Source organism: Epinephelus lanceolatus, chromosome 6, assembly GCF_041903045.1.
Source record: "Epinephelus lanceolatus isolate andai-2023 chromosome 6, ASM4190304v1, whole genome shotgun sequence".
NCBI classification, from domain to species: domain Eukaryota; kingdom Metazoa; phylum Chordata; class Actinopteri; order Perciformes; family Serranidae; genus Epinephelus; species Epinephelus lanceolatus.
The window spans coordinates 8,563,092-8,579,973 of record NC_135739.1 but is presented as its reverse complement, the minus strand read 5'-3'; the positions used below and the strand labels follow the sequence as shown (position 1 = coordinate 8,579,973).

The 16,882-nt window shown below is 40.4% G+C and overlaps 1 protein-coding gene across 10 annotated transcripts in view; it reads left to right on the top strand.

Annotated features, from left to right (window-relative positions):
* lpp (LIM domain containing preferred translocation partner in lipoma) overlaps window positions 1-16,882 on the top strand; it is a 244,864-nt gene that overhangs the window by 95,712 nt on the left and 132,270 nt on the right. For all 10 annotated transcript variants that reach the window (XM_078168576.1, XM_078168573.1, XM_078168574.1 and 7 more), the window contains 2 exons: window positions 6,055-6,158; window positions 13,827-13,949. In XM_078168576.1, coding sequence (XP_078024702.1) covers window positions 6,055-6,158; window positions 13,827-13,949 — 227 coding nt within the window. The remainder of the gene's footprint in view (window positions 1-6,054; window positions 6,159-13,826; window positions 13,950-16,882) is intronic.

The following is a 16,882-nucleotide window of genomic DNA, read 5'->3' as shown; positions in this document are numbered from 1 at the left end:
TAGTTAGGAAATTAGTTGAGTTTCTCTCCTCTTGCTTCACTCTGTATCTCACTTTTGTTTTAGACCAGCATGTAAGCAGAGTTATATTTATATGTTTAATTAAATGTTTTTTCCTTTATAATTTTTGTTCTCAATTAAGTATAGTTTAAGTTAGTTTCCAGGGTGGGTTTATTTGTTTCAGTTTAATTTTTATTAGTGTCAGCCTTAGTTTCACTAATTTTTTCATAATATGGGTGTATTTTTCAGGGGCAAGATTTAAAGGGTAACTTTTTTTAACCTGCCCTATGCACGTCGCCTATGACGTTGTGAGCATTTATACTTGTGCGGTTGTGTATCTGTGTCACTCTGCAGTTACACCTCCGAAACATTAGTCAGCAGTGGGGTTTCTGTGAAGTGCTGTAAAGTTAAGTTGATTCAAAACACACATTAAACACACATTAAACATGGCTTAATAGAGACAATTTCAAACACAAGTACACAAATCAGCTTCATTATGACTCGCAGCATTCACAGACTAAGCATGTGTTTTTTGCTGGACACATTTTCCCCACAAATACATGATGCTAATTTTATTAGCACAAGCCTATGGCATTTTACATTGTATAAATTAGCCTAGCGGCTAGCAGACTTTTTCCTCTACTTGCATGAAGCCAGGGACAACAGCAACATTTAACAAAGGTAACGTTACAAAATTTGGCTCCATTACAACTCACAAGATTCACTGACAAAACAACTGTCTTATACTAAACACGTTTTCCAAACAAATACAACATGCTAACGTTATTAGCACAAGCCTATGGCATTTTACATTGTATAAATTAGGCTAGCGACGAGCAGAGATTTCCTTTACATATATGAAGTCAGGATAAATCACACACAAGACTTTAAATGTTATTTACTGGAGGCTTTACTGTCTTCACAATGTATTGTTTCTTACCTGTGAAATTAAAGTAAATAAAAGCTTTGTTTCCACTGAGGGAAATGGTTTCAGCTTACAAAAATAAACAGGAGGTCTGCATCACTGCGACATGTAGTTACATTTCTGTGAAGGTGCATGTCAGGCTATGGCGTAGGGTACAGCGTAGGCTCTGCGTCTATTGTGGTAACATTGATGGAAACAATGCAGGATTTAAAATGTTGGGGAAAAAAATCCATAGGAAGGAACAATGAACATGTTTGTGTGACCTCGAGGACACACACAGTGGATTTTTTGAGGAACACGGAACGCAAACATTTGTTTGTTTATTTCAACACAGGGTGCCGTAGAGTTGCAGCTTTAATTGCTTTTTGCTGTGTGATAATTGTTGAGCCACAGCTATTTAAATGTGTACATATCTCCAGTGTGAGTTACTGTGTTTGAAAGGGTGTGTTTTAACTTCTCTCTGGCTTTGGCAGTTTGAGTTCCTACAGCACTGCACAGACCGGCTCCACTTTTCAGCATTTTGTCTGATGAAGTCAATAAAATCATGATGATTATTCTGAATGAACAGTGTGCATTTAAATGGCTCAGCTAAAGATCTTCTGGTCACCAGTGATGTATTTTCAAAGTCAGATGATTTATTTTATAGAAGAATGTTATATTCTGGAAATATGCTGCATGCCACGTAATTTGAAAAGGCTTCTTTCAAGCGTCTGTTTCTTCGCTGACCCTGAATCAGCCACAAACAACTTCAAGGTTGAGTGCAGGCGTTGAAGAGAGAAAATGGTTTTGCTTGTAAGGATTATAGAGAATACAAACACTACCAGATGATTTTGTTTTACATTAGCACATTAACACATTTCACTCCTAAATGACTGGCATGATGACAGATGCTAGAAAAATCAGGTCGCAGGGGGAAATAACCAGAAAGATCCCTTCAGCGAAGACACTTAATGACCCCTTTTTCTGCTCCAAGTCTTGCTTTCCACTGTTCCACATTCTAAGACCTCTTCAATAAAACATGCATCTCTGTAACATTTACAACTCTTGTGTTTCCTGAAATGAGAAATCCAAAACCTCTTTGATGTTCGAGAGAAACGTACATGAAACTTAATGTTTTAATTCTCTGTAAGGCACAAGTTACAAGTGACTTATATTCTGGCAAAAAGGGATCCGTGCTGGAGCGCGAGGGGAGGGAGGACCGGGGCCGAGCCTTGTTGTGGAGCAGCATATTTTATTTTCTCTCCCAGAGGTTTAGAGGAGCTGTTGCACTCTGGAGTTTTAGCGGAGGTCACAAGGTTATTATATAAACAATTCACATGGAGGCCCTCAAGCACCCAGAGGGAATGTTTAATGCAATGCTCACAATTTCTGAAATGTTATAATGCTCAAGACGCAGACATGTGTCCGATTTTAACCATGCTGCATTATCTCTCTGTCTTCCCTTTTTTTCTCCCTGCTTTTAGCTGTTTTGTCGAGGCAACTCAAAACCACGCTTAATTAATTTGGTCAGCTGCCTTGGATAAACTACATTGATGACATCAATTAGATTCTAATGAAAACAGATAAAAGCCATGGAAAGCAAATAGAATTTCTGAACAGGACTCATCAAAGTCTCAGCATTGGAACAAATTCCCATTACGTCTCATAAAAGCCTTTAATTTGCAAAGCTCATGTCTGGTTTGGTACTTAGAAGTACATGGTCAAATGATTCAGTCTTAAGTCCTGTGCCAAGAGAAGCCAAATCAGAATTTAATTTGGCATGTAACTCCTTATCCTGTCTGAAACATGTGGTTGGATGCAATCCTTGGATTAGCGTGGACTTTAGAACTACAAATTTGGCTTGTTTCTCCTCCGCTGGCAGAACAAACACCTAGGCTAACCCATTTGTAACACGACATTTACATTTCCAATCTCCGGGAAAAAAAAATAAAACACATGCTTACCCCAGATTAGTGCTTCTTAGTTAACCAAATTGCTACAATTATGTGTGTCAGTCATTGACGTGGGATGACGAGGCTCCGTGTCTTTGTCTCTGTCACTCTCCTTCTCTCGTTTGTAATGACAGTATAACCTCTTTCTAATGTCTGATTTGATTTTACAGTTAAAGGCAATTTATGATGAATAATCCAAACTTCTCAGTGTTTTGTACAGATGCTGTTTTTTTTTTTTTTTAATTGTGCTTTATGTCTGTCAGACAAATTAATAAGACATACATCTTCATTTCACTCAGTAACTTTAGAGTTACTTAAATGCTGTCTCTCATGTCATTATAATCAGTCAGATCCTGATTAGTGTTTTCAGGAGCTGAAAGTCACTGTGATTAGTGAGCAATGCAGCTCTATTGCACTAAATTTTTTGTATTGCAGCTATGAAATATAATAAAACAATGACCTCAATTATAATATCCATACAAATCAAAGAGGACTTGATATTAACCGTAAATGATACATTAGTAAACTTAAACCAGCAGTTTTTAAACCAGTTTTGGCCACATGGGGGAGCAGGAAAACCTGTGAACACAATATTGATATATTATCACCATTTAAGTTGTTTATTTGTTCATCCAGCAGACACAGAGCAACATTAGCTTTCATTTTGATTCATGTTTCAGGCCACCTGATGAATGAAAGTCGAATATATTCTCTCTTTTAGCTCCTTTTTTGGTCTCCACCACTTCCTAAGAAATATCTAGCTCTTTAGCTACCAAATGCTCCACTATGTTCACCAGCTTGTTGCTAATGTTTCCTGCTGTTCAGTCTGAGTAGGTAGTGTACAGTAGATTTTTAGCTAAAAGGAGTTGCATTCAAAAACCACGTGATGAGAGCGGTGAGAGTGAACCAGAACCAAAACGTAAAGGAGCACCTGCAAATGATGGTTTGTGTATCAGTTAGTCGCTGTGTGTAACATTGAATTTGTGATGAAAACTTTGGTTTCCTCGCCTGCCTCCACAGTGAATGGAAAACCCCTTAAAGGATAACATTCTGGGGCGTCGGTGGCTTAGTGGTAGAGCAGGCGCCCCATGTACAAGGCTGTTGCTGCAGCGGCCCGGGTTCGAATCCAGCCTGTGGCCCTTTGCTGCATGTCATCCCCCCTCTCTCTCCCCTCTTCACGCTTACCTGTCCTGTCCACTAAAGGCAAAATGGGCCAAAAAATATCTTACTCTAACTCTAACACGACTCGTGCAGTATAATCCAAGTCTCATTTATCCTATTGTATGCTCAGTGCTTCCGCAGCATTTTTGCTGAAACGTTACGATATAAAACATTTGGGTTCACTCAGAGTGATGAACCTGGCAGGAGATTTAGGCCGCATTCACACCAGGATAGTCCAGGGGACTCGGTTCGATTGGGCGGGGAATGCCAAAAAATTTCACGCCTTCATTTGGTTTGGTTCACTTTCACACTGCACTTTTTAAAGCGGACCAAATCACCTGGACATCATCACGCAGTTACAACAGCTGCTCGTTTGGGGACGGTATTGCCCGAAATGACCACTGACCATTGATGAAGAAAAGCATGAGGAAGAAGAAAACCCGGCTCATTGATTGGTCAGGACCGAAAACGGAAATCCATCTGCTTCAGCCGGCTTGGTCACGACAAAAAACACCAAAATGCAATGCGCTCTACGTCATTTAGTCTCTTTGGTTTGCTGGACAGTCTGTTTACATTTCCTACTGTACGTGAACCGCACCAGGGTTCACTTGCAGGTCAACCAATACCACCAGTTTTCAAGCGGACCAGGGTTCGTTTAAAGCGGACCAAATAGCGCCAGTGTGAATGCGTCCTTAGAGTGCCTTGTTGCAGACTGAACAGATTTAAAAATTCATTCATACCTCTGTCTATAAAGCTTTTAAATTATCGCAGATAAAGCTAGATCTGGCATTGGACTATGACGATATGCTGATTTGCATTTTTGTAGAGGTATTTTTAGCGTATCATGTCATTTATTTGTTTATCTTTTTGTGTTTTTTAATGCTACGTTAGGTTTAATCTTGATTTGTCTATGTACTATGTTGTATGTTGTATTTTTATGGCTGCAGTATGGGTGTAGGGCCCAAGACAATAAATTTAATCTTGATCTTGATCTTGGATCTTGGTCTTGATTTCGATTTCAGCCTAGGAGAAGTACGCCCTGAGCAGGTGCGTGCACATGAGCATCCACGTGCCTAGTTGGGGTACTTAGTTGTGGCTGAGACTGGTTGTACTGACATATTTTAAATCTGAATGTTCTAAAAACATCACCTTTTTTGGAGTCTTTGTTCACCGTGGATTTTTTCTGGACAAATTTAAGGCAATACGCGACGAGTGATCGATTTAGAAACGGCCACTTTGCAGGTGAAGAGTTCCTTTAAAGAGGCGTAGATGCTCTGTTGAGCTGAGAGGCAGTGTTGAATGATAATTCACTGCAGGTTTGAACCATTTTATATTTTGCAGCCATGTGATCTGTTGTTAATATAAAAATATTGATCATTGCAGCTTTAATATTCAAGCATTTGTGGCTCAGTGGTCGCCAACATCATACCTACAACCGTGAAGAACTCTTTTGAACTTTACCCATTACAATGTTCTTCATTTGTCGTAGCTTCCACAAATACAGAAGGGCACAGTTAACACTGACCGGCTCAGCATATTACACAATATCACACAGTCAGGTTCATGTGCATGTTTTTTTTTTTTTTTTAAATGGATGGATGTGGTTGGATGTCTGTGCACATTCTCCACATGTCAGCATAAAGGAGCTCCGGCACATCCATTCATACATTTATACACAGTAACCTCAGTAAACCGTGTAATCTCTCTTTAACCTTGACCATACAGAGCATCATGTGAACTGTGCACCATTCAGTTATGTCTTTGATGTAGCCAAAGGAGTTTATATAATACACTTCATACATAGGTTGTCTGTAAGTGTGTTTTCTTCTCTGTGTGTTCAATCTTTTTTTTCTGCACCCAGGATGTCAATAAAATGATAATAAATAAGTTATATTGTGTGTTCATTCAGTGGTGTAGTGTCTGCTTTGTTAGAATTGTGACCGTTTGAATGTAGGAAAAAAGAGGAAGTATTTAATGAGCTGTTTTTGTTTCTCTTGGTGTGTGTGTGTGTGTGTGTGTGTGTGTGTGTGTCCATCCCAGCGGACTACCCTCCCCCTCCACCACCTGCGGAAGAGTCAACTGGTTTCCCCCCATCCTCTGGTTCCTTCCCTCCTCCTCCACCGGTGAACTCGTATGATTTTCAGGTGAGGGAAAGTGTTGTTGCATTAAATTTTCTTGGTTGTCAGTAACTCTCGAAGAGTCAGCACAGAAAGCAAACACAGCCCCGAGCTCTGCGCTGAGTTCATGTACCAAGTCCAGCAAAACTGACTGTCCATTTGAGTTGCAGCCAACTGTAGAAACGTCCAGCTCCAGATGCTTCCTGGAGCCAGCCACCCTAACTCAGGGACCCACACACTAACATACTTTCTTCAGTTCTGAGAGTGGTAATGCAGGAAGGATAGAAGGCTGACACCTATTGGTGGAGCCTGGTCACTTTTCTCTGCTTTGCTGGTCACAATACCCACAGGCATTCATCCCTCCCGGGATATCTGGCCTCTGACACTCTCAGCACTTGACCTCTGCTGCGAAAATCCTCCAAGTGCTTCACATTCCTTTGTTCAGTGTCCCTCTTCAAGCCCCTCATTTGATCTGACCAGTTGCTTATCCTAAATGAATGCTCCCTTTGTAAGTTTGGAGACAGAATGTTACATAATTTAAATAAGTTATGCAACGTGTGTAAATTCACCGCTCCTCCCACACAAACTGTGTACATAGACAGTATAAAAATGCATCCTGGTGTCATGATCTTAATGTAAACCACCAGCCCTCTCACAGTTATACAGTTATTTTAAGAGGTGCACAGCTAGGAGAGTTACAGTTCTGAGTTTCGTGGTTTTGTTTAACCAAAGAAATGTTTGGCTGAGTCAGAGCTGCTTTCCTTAAAGGGTGAGTTTGGTATTTTTCAACCTGGACCTTATATTCTCATGACTCTGTATCTAAGTGACGAATGGAGACAACAGTTTTTGAAATTGCTGCTCGGGGCATGTCTGCAGCGTCAATTCACATCCACTAAAAGTGTTTTTGTCACTGACAGGCTCAGATTAGTATTCGAAGTGTCTGACAACATTATGGAAAGGATCCCTACAGAGATAGACCTCTTTGTTAAAGATTAAGATCCTTTTTGTTTGACCAGAAACAGCCCCGAAATCACTATCGCCACCCCCACCAGACTCCATTTTAATAAACAGTAATTTAAGCGTGTATAAAGCCTGTGTACTTTCACATCTAAATCGTCCATTAGAGGTTTACTTCAACCAAACCAGAGCTGGTGAGTGTTGGAACAGTGGAAAGATGAACCACCATGCCTTCTGTGAATTTTGTTTTGTTTTGTTTCTGTCAAATGCTAAAATGCTAAAATTACTGTTGATTAAAATGGAGTCTGGTGGCTGTGGTGATAGCGATGTCAGGGCTGTTTCTGGTTAAACAAAAAGGATCTTACTATCTCAGTATGGATCCTGTCCTTAATGATGTTAGAGAATAAAAATAACAATCTGAGCCAAAGTGGCAAAAACAAACACTTTTAGTGGACGTACATTGACAGAGCTGTTATCGTGCCCAGAGTGTTTACACTGCAGCCTGTTTGCCGCTGCTGTCTACAACCCTCTCTCTCAATACTGGACCAATGTAAAAACTGTTGTTCCCATCAGTCACATAAACACGAGAAAATAGGGTCGAAGTTAAAAAAATAATTTATTCATTTAACACATTTATAATTGTTTTTTCTTGGAGAAAAGAAAAATGAAATCAACAAAATGTACGTCACACATCAGAAAATTCAACACTTAAGTTAACCCTTTTTCACATTGTTCATTTTATAAAGTCACAGATAATTTTGTCAAATTACAACATTCAGGTTTTTACTAGAGACTCACCAGTCTCACTTTTTTAAAAGGGGATCTATTTCCTAAACTTTAATCTGACTCACAGGATGTAGATTGTGGCGGTAAGCCTGCTACTGGCCGACTATTTAGGCCGGCATTCTCCACCCCCATCACTATCTGTGTTTTATCATTTTCAAAATCACAACTGACCTCACAACGGCAGAGCAAACAACCCACATACAAATAGTGGTACGTTTTGATGAAGATTTGGATCATGCAATAAGGCATTCCGGCTTTGTTCCATTGGTGAATTGTTGTAAAGATCTACAAACAACTTGTGAATGTTTGTGATTTGCCACATCTTTTTACCTTGGCAGCGGCATGTGTTACCATCGTAATAATGTTCTACAAGAGCCGCAAACAGCTAGCAAATCCACCCTGGTTGTAATGGGTCCAATGAGATTAAGAGCTTAAGTACAGTCAAGCTTCACCTCTAAAGGCCAAGACACACCAGTGGCGAATGACGTCAAAAATTACGCCCCAAATATTTTCAATATACAATGCCACATTGGCAGCGGCTAGATGCACATTGGCGACACTACCCACCACCGTCATATTTCCAGCCTGGCCACACCAGCATTAAATAGTTTGTACATACCGGCTCCCGTAGCAGCTCTTCTTCTCTGCTCCTGTGGCAGCTTGACTCCTCTACTCACCATGGATGTATAGAGAGAACTCTGTTGCTTCTGTTGCTTTGTCTTGTGTGTGACGAAGACTGGATGAGGAGAGACTCATTGTTGAGGTCGAAAAATACCCCGAGCTTAAAGACCCAAAATCCCGTCATTATAAAGACAGTGTCTAAAAAGATACTTCCTGGCGAGTCAGAGCTCTCGAGATATGCTCTTCAGGTGAGAAATGAACTTTTAGTAGTGGGTGCTAAGCTAATATGTGGTGAGGTGGTAAGGTGAAAGAGGTACATATATTTTAGTAACAATAACCTTCTGTGGTCGTCTGTTGACGAGCTGCAGCGCGATGCATCTAGTGCGTGCTGGGGGCACTAGATGCGTCTTTTTCAGTTATTAAAAGTTTAATCACATAGTTGATCCTGGCCAACACAATCATGATTGGTTTGAAGAAATACAAACAAGCCAAAGCAGTTTCCCTTATAGCAGAATGATAATGAGTTCTTCTAGATGTTTCTCTGGCACCACGCGAGACTGCCTGAACTCATATTTGTATACCTAACTGTGTGGGATCATTCTCCTGTGTATAAGGTAACATGAAGCTACAAATCCATTCTGAGCTGTAATCGGAGACACTCCTGCACCCACAGTCTTTTAAAGATTGTGCAAGGTTTAAATAAAATGTTCTAAAAGTGTAATGAATTGTGCTCCTACAAATTTATAACAGCAGAACTCAACATGAAACAGTCACATCTGGCCTGTGATCAAATCATATCAAATCAAGTTTATAGTGAGCCTCTCTCTGGGATCAAGATGCACCATAAATAACACTATATGCAAGACTCCAAACTCTATACAGCACAGCTCAGTCCCTGAGCGCACATACCTAAGATGTATGGAGCACAAGTTAAAATATTAAAAACAATAAAACACCAGTAAATTGAAGTTATAAAAAATTGTATGAAAAGATGTCCAGCACAAGTGTCCAAAGATGAAATATGCAAATAGAGAAATTTAAAGAGGTGTTCCTTTGTGTAGATAGTTGTACTTTAGCAGCCTGGCTTCTCTCCTATGAATGAAAGCGCTTTTAGAATACAGTCATTGTCTGAGTGCACAAAATAGTAAGAGGTTAACAAAACATGTTAAAGTTTACCAAATGATCTTTAATGTAAATGGCAGGTTGCGGTACTTACCCATCGTCAGGTGCCCATATGTTCACTGAAACCATTTTACTTGCTGTAACCTCTCCTCCTGTTGACACTGACCACGAAGATATCCCTGTCTAATGCGCCTTCAGTGTAAGTGAGAGAGGACAAAATCCACAGTCCGTGTTTGTGCAAACTATTTTCAAAAGTTTATCTGAAGCTAATCTGAGGTTTCAGCTGTCTGAGTTATTCAGCTCGTGAGCATCTTTCAAAGTTACAGTCTTTGTAGCACAGAATTCCCTTTTGTGTCACCGTCCCTCTCCTGCTTCTCAGCGCCAAATTAAACCAGGGAAACACAAAAAGTGAATTTTGTCCTAAAAGGAGTCTAACTTTGGAATATACCCATCAGGCTTCTGAAGCCTCACATGAGCTCCAGCTGAACTTTGGCATATATTTTTGTACAAAACAAGGACTGAGGTTTTTGTTTCCCATCACTTACACTGAAAGCAAGTTAGGAAGGGACCTTTGACAAAAAACATAATTTGACCTCACTGAACACGGGAGCTGCTGGTCTACAACTGCTTCGATCTGTTAGTTTGTGTCATTGTGTGACTTTGGTGTTTTAAAGGGTTAGTTAGGATTCACCAAAGTCACACAATAACACAAACTAACTGACTGATGCAGCAGTGGATCAGCAGCTCCTGTGTTCAGCGAGGTGAAATTACAGCTTTTGTCGATAGACCCTCACAGTCCACAGTCCACCACAGGGCTGTAGGCTACACAGGAGTCACATATCAACCGCCACTGCCCATCAACAAAAACAAAGACAACTATGGTTAAATGAGATAAGACAAAAGAACTGGACGGAGGTGATCATCAAAAGTGCTCACATATGCACCACACACTTCATATCAGGTTAGAGAAAAAGGTATTTCCTGTTGTAGGGATGAATAATGTTAAGTGTATTAAGGGTTATCATGTCCACCTCATCAGAAACTGGGGAGATATTAAGAGGAATGTTGGATTTCTCTGTAATGCTAACTTTTTAGCACACTAGCTAACAATAGCAAAACAAACTGGAGGAAACTGTCCAAGTGTCATCCTCCTTTGTAAGACTGACATAGTGATCAACCACAAAGCTTCCTGTGACATCATCCATCCACTGAGTGAGAGCATACAGGTCGGCCAGTCTGGTCCTGCTGGGCAGTGTTTACTTATTCAAGTGACACTCGCGGTCCTGGAGAGTGAATGACCTGACATGGAGCCTACGTAAATTCAGTCTGATGCTCTACACTAAAATGAGAGCCCTGCTGGTCAAAGAAATGGAGCGTTATATTTATATGAATTGAAGAACGGTTAAGTTAGCCACATATTCACTGCACTCAGTGCTCCCCTCTGCTCAGTTTCCACAGACAGAGTGCGCAGAGTGCGCTCTGCCTCTCTGAGAGTGCAGTGCTCAGGATAATTGAATGGTCCAGTCTGTGCCAGAGTGCGCTCCAGCACTTTTAATGAGTATTTCTGAATGCCCCACTCGCATCATCTTCCTCCATTGTCTAAAACAAGCCAACATGACTTGCTTGGTAGTGCTAGCTGATGTCTATGGAGAATTGTTTTGTCTCCAGCTAAGCCCCGCCCACCAAAAAACATCATACTGTTTACTAACAGTAAAAGGGTCTAAAGAGTCTGGTTTTGAAGAGAGCTTCGATAAGTTTCACTTTCAGTTCAGTTCCCCGTCAGAAAGTGCTCTGTTTGGGAAGTACCGAGCATACGACTGGATAAATGAGACTTGGATTATACTGCGCGATCTGTGTGAGAGTTTGTAAACAGATGCTTTGCTGTTGTTAAACACGGACCCCTATGGCTTCAATTCATCATGAATTTTCTCAGAGTCTCAATCAATCAATCAATTTTATTTATAAAGCCCAATATCACAAATCACAATTTGCCTCACAGGGCTTTACAGCATCCCTCTGTCCTTATGACCCTCACAGCGGATAAGGAAAAACTCCCCAAAAAAAACCCTTTAACGGGGAAAAAAACCGGTAGAAACCTCAGGAAGAGCAACTGAGGAGGGATCCCTCTTCCAGGACGGACAGACATGCAATAGATGTCATACAGAACAGATCAGCATAACAAATTAACAGTAATCCACATGACACAATGAGACAGAGAGAGAGAGAGAGAGAGAGATGCAGGTAATGACAATAATAAGAGTCTGAATTCTTTATTTACTGTCGAGGCATGTGAGAAAAACAAAGTTGTCTTCACGAATTTAACGTAACGAATTTAACGTAGCAACTACACACATGATCATTTGGCAGGTGTAGTTTTCCTTTAAGACAGACTTGGAAAAAATGTGAATATATCCTTCAAGCTATGTAAACAATTAAAAACACATTGAACAGATTTTTTTAGCTCATGAAAAGCTACCTTTTCCCCACAAGACAATATATGAAGTGGACATGATAACAGAGATACTCAGGCCGGCCCCACAGTTAGTTTCACTCCCTATTTACCACTGCCATCACTCCTTTTCTTCTGAACAGTGTAGACAGTCGGAGTAAGAGATATCTGAGGCCTGAAATTAAGTGCTTAATTAGTTTTAAAAGTGCTTTACTGTTTTCATCTCCAACTTTTCTTCTCCTATAATATTGGCTGTAGAATCACACTGGCCATGTAACTTAATTCCTTAATACACCACTGGTATCTTAATTATGTGTCCTGTAGCCAGAGCAGAACTCTTTAACTGCAGACGCAGTTCAGAAAAAGGGATAGATATCAATCAAAATGTCTTTGTATCTTGTTCTCTGTGCCTCAGCAGAGAAATTACACACGCTGAAAGAGTAAATCAGTGATTAAATGGTATTTCCTCAGAAAAAGGCAGAAATGTTCTCTTGTCTTTATCACCCTGGCTGAGAGAGATGACGGGATTATGACACGTTCATGCCAAAACCTTTCACAGGAGAGAGGAAGACAAAAGCAGCTAGTTTTCATCATGGCTGTTGTCCACATTACGAAGCCCTACACTGCAAATTCCAACACATCACAAAGGCAACAATGTTTCCTTTCATCCTCCTCGTTATCCCTGTTAAATAAGTTTGCCTGTTTTTTCTTTTGTTGATTTGAGACAAGCCATTAGTGTTTTGCTTTGTTTACCCCCGCTCGTGATTGCCTTAGATGTTTTTAAGCAGCAGCTCTGCTCCAAATGGAGGCAAGCCCTGCCTGTAATAGATTGTGACAGGTAATCCAAACACATAACATTAGAATAAGAAGCAGTCACTGATCCAGCCAACTCAAAAAGCCCCCGCAGGCAATTGCAAGAAGTCTTCTTGCAGTTGCAGCATAGTTCAGAAGACTAAAAATATATCTGTCGTTCCATGGAGAAATTCCCGGGAATTTTGTAGAAAACCGAGTGTCACTAACGGTCAGATCATATTAGGTACTTTGCAGATTTTTGTGCAACAGTTTTGTTATATGTTGTGTCTTTTTTATATATATGTACATGTTGAGGTTGTGTTTTCTCTGAGGTGAAACTGGAAAAATGTAGATGAATAAATCAGCAAGGTCTCAGGCTGCTGGAGTGATCCTGTTACTGACGCTTTCAAGCTTCCTCTGATAATAAACTAGTTAAATAAAAATCAGAGTGATTCCTATCATCTTTTATACAGCACATGTTTAAAATATGGAATAAAAAATGTCAGACTTTAATTCTAAAAAAAATGACCTTTTTGTTTGAAATACTGCTGGTTGAGATTGTGATGAATAATGCATGGAGAATGAGATACTGTAAATCCAAGTGTGCTGAAAAGCAGGAGGTGAATAGTGCACTGCTTTATGAAAGTTGTCTTTCAGACAATACATTGCTTCTTGTTTCTCAGCGCGTTTCTCTGAGAGAAGTCTGTGCTATTGATGTGTGGCTCTCAAAAGGATTGTCTGAGGTCAAGGTGAAACATGAACTCACAAGCTGTAATCCAAAGTGTAAGAAGGGTGAAAAAAGCAGGAGAGAATGTCTCGGAGCAGCACAGAGTCAGAATTACTCCTCATTGATGATTATCTGTCCTTAACTTTTGAGTGCAACTACATGATGTAACTTAACCAAGTGTCATCACAGGCTGTTTTGGTGAGTACGCTCATCGTACTGTATTTGTGATGTCTGCTCGCAGATGAAAGGACCAGAGAAGACCCTGGAGGAGAGACGCTCCAGTCTGGATGCTGAGATCGACTCCCTCACCAGCATCCTGGCAGACCTGGAGAGCAGCTCACCCTACAAGCCACGGATCACACAAGTATGATACCAACACAACTTTACACCCGTACATTCAAATACAAACACTGACAGTCAGTAACGAAGCACATGTGCTCAAATACTGTATTTGAGTAATGGCGGCACAGTGGTGCAGTGGTTAGCATTGTCGCCTCACAGCAAGAGGGTTCCTGGCTAGAACCCAGGGTGGGGGAGCCCTTCTCTGCATGCTCTCCTCGTGTCAGCGTGAGTTTTCTCCGGGTGCTCCTGCTTCCTCCCACAGTCCAAAGACATGCAGGTTAATTGGTGACTCTTAATTGTCCGTAGGTGTGAATGTGAGTGTGAATGGTTGTCTGTCTCTATGTGTCAGCCCTGTGATAGTCTACTACAATGGCCTGTCTAGTTGGGGCTCCTTGTCATTCTGTAGATGTTGTTAGCAGTTTTACCAAAGACTGTTTTCTTCAGACAGACCTCGTTAATCTCACGACCCCTCAGATTTATCCTTTGACCCTTTGGAGTGGCCCAAACCCTAGATTGGTAACCACTTAACAAAAATACCGAACAGTATGTAAAGAGGTGAAAAACCACTTCCGCCAAACACATCAGTATTAAGTGTCTTAAGAGCCATTTCTTCTGCAAAATGAGTCTTTTTATATTTGGTACATAAAATAGATTCTCCTGATATTACTTATATACTTTAACTTAAGTCTTACATTTTAAAAAAAAAGTTTCTTTAAATTGTTGAACTGGTTCTTAGAAAGTAAAGGACCTGAGTGTTTCTTTGACAGCTGCTGAAATACACAACAACTTAAAAAGAGACCCAATACACTCAGCTTATAAACATGCACTGCTGTATGAAGGATGCTATTGACTAAAATCACTGAAGAACGTACAGCATGTTTGAATTATTTTCGACGATTGAAAACAAATGCTGCACTGTAACAAAGTATGTTCCTGCAGGAAACAAACCCATATGTTGCATCTTTTAAAGATGTTTGCGGTAATGACAAAATGAGCCTTGACCTATATCATTAGTTGATATTAAACGATATTAAGAGCAACTTCAAAAAGTCAAAGCCTTGGGCAGTTCACTAAATTGTTTGACACACAATAAATGTAGGACAGGCGGATAAAAAAACCTAACCAATTGTGTTTGGAGTAGGAAGACTCAGAGGGGCTTTTAACACCATGCAGATCATGTCTCTGGTGAGATATTCGAGCAATAATGTAATACCTGAAAGGTTTTTCGACAGACGTGGCTATCACCAAAGGACTATATTAAAGTCAAACAATTCTTAAAGGTATGACAGTTTTTATTCTGTGGCTTATTTACTGTGTAGTTACCATGTCTACATGTTGTCTGCTTTATTTATTTATTATATGTTGGACTGAAAACAGGGTTGAAGTGATGAATTATTGACAGAGCTTTTCATTTAGCTACATATAAGGGTCTGTGCCCTCATACAACATGTACATATTTACATCCAGTGACCTATTATGTCAGTGTAGCTCAGATAGTGACTTTAAAGGAACTCTATACAATATTCAAAGCATAATTACAGCAGCAAACATCTATTTGCTTCGTTAAGATATAATGAAGTGATGGCATCCAAACAAACACAGGACTTCCATCCAAAGGACTGGTGTTTGTGTCCAGTGTGAAGGCCTGCCCATGACTAAGAATTTTCTTAGTCGACCAATAGTTGTCATTTATGGCCCGTTGGTCGACTAGTCGCCCGCATGTTTACAATATTAATTTAATTATTAAATGATATATTTTGGTGGTTTGAGTTGAAGGTGTGAAAAAGAATAGTATCAGTAACATTGTTAACACTGTGCTACATTACAAAGAAATACAAAACCGTACTAATGAACCTTCATTAATATAGGCCTATATTTTATCTACAAGTGCACGTCACACTGAGCTGATCTTCTTCGAGGAGCTGTTTATGTGTGCAGGCCTGTTGTCTGTGAGACAGATGTAAAGCTCTGGGTAGCCCTGCACTAACATGATCAACTTTTCCATGTTTATCAGACTGAATATTTACAGAAGAAGGGAAGGATATCTGTTGGCTGTGATTGTTTTGTAACGTGACTCCTGTCTGACTGCTGAGTGTGGACACTTCCTGTGTCTGTCCTTTCAAATTAGATTCCCACATGGTCCAGTCATATAGGTTTGGATTTATTTTGACAAGGCGCAGCTCCTAATAGAGTTCTCCTAATGAAATTTTGCAGACGAATGTTTGGTCGGCTATTAGGGGGCAGCCCTACCCGTGTGAAACCAAAAGTCAACGTGTAGTTCCTTTACCAACGTAACGCAGTATGTTAACATGTGTCTCTCGATATATGTGTTGTGTGTTAGTTAATTACATCCTATCAAGTTACCTTTGTAACAAACATAAGCATTTTAAACCAAGCCATGGTCTTTTTTTCTGAACTTTACCATAAAGTTCTGGTGCAGCTGCAGCAGTGTGTTAAAAGTCTGCGTCCGTTAACGGTCATATTTGGGCTATTCTGTCGTCCACCGGTAGGTGCACTGATTTGAGAAATGCCCCTGTGGGATATATTCAGAGGAAGGAAAGTACGACCTATGTGGTTGTATGTTAGAATCAAGTCATGCTCCTTGTGTGTGTTGTAATTAGGGCTTCTTTGTTAATTGTTGTGGTAGACGGTTGGGCCACACGTTTATGTTCACATGACTCCCAGTGTGTGTACCCACTGGCTAACTCATCAATGCCACTCTGCAGTGTGCGTATATAGGCAGCTACCGCTGACAACACGATCTCGACCCACAGTGGTTTTGCGGAAGCGCAGTGCCAACCCTACGGTTTCCTGCCTGCTGTTGGTGTTGGCAGAGATGTTAGCCTCTAGCTGCCGGTTCAGCAACTCGATGTTTAGAGTCGTGTGCAGACAATTTCGGCTCAGACTCTGAATCATAGATATGCTTTGGAAGTCGCATACAGCTTCTTGAATTGG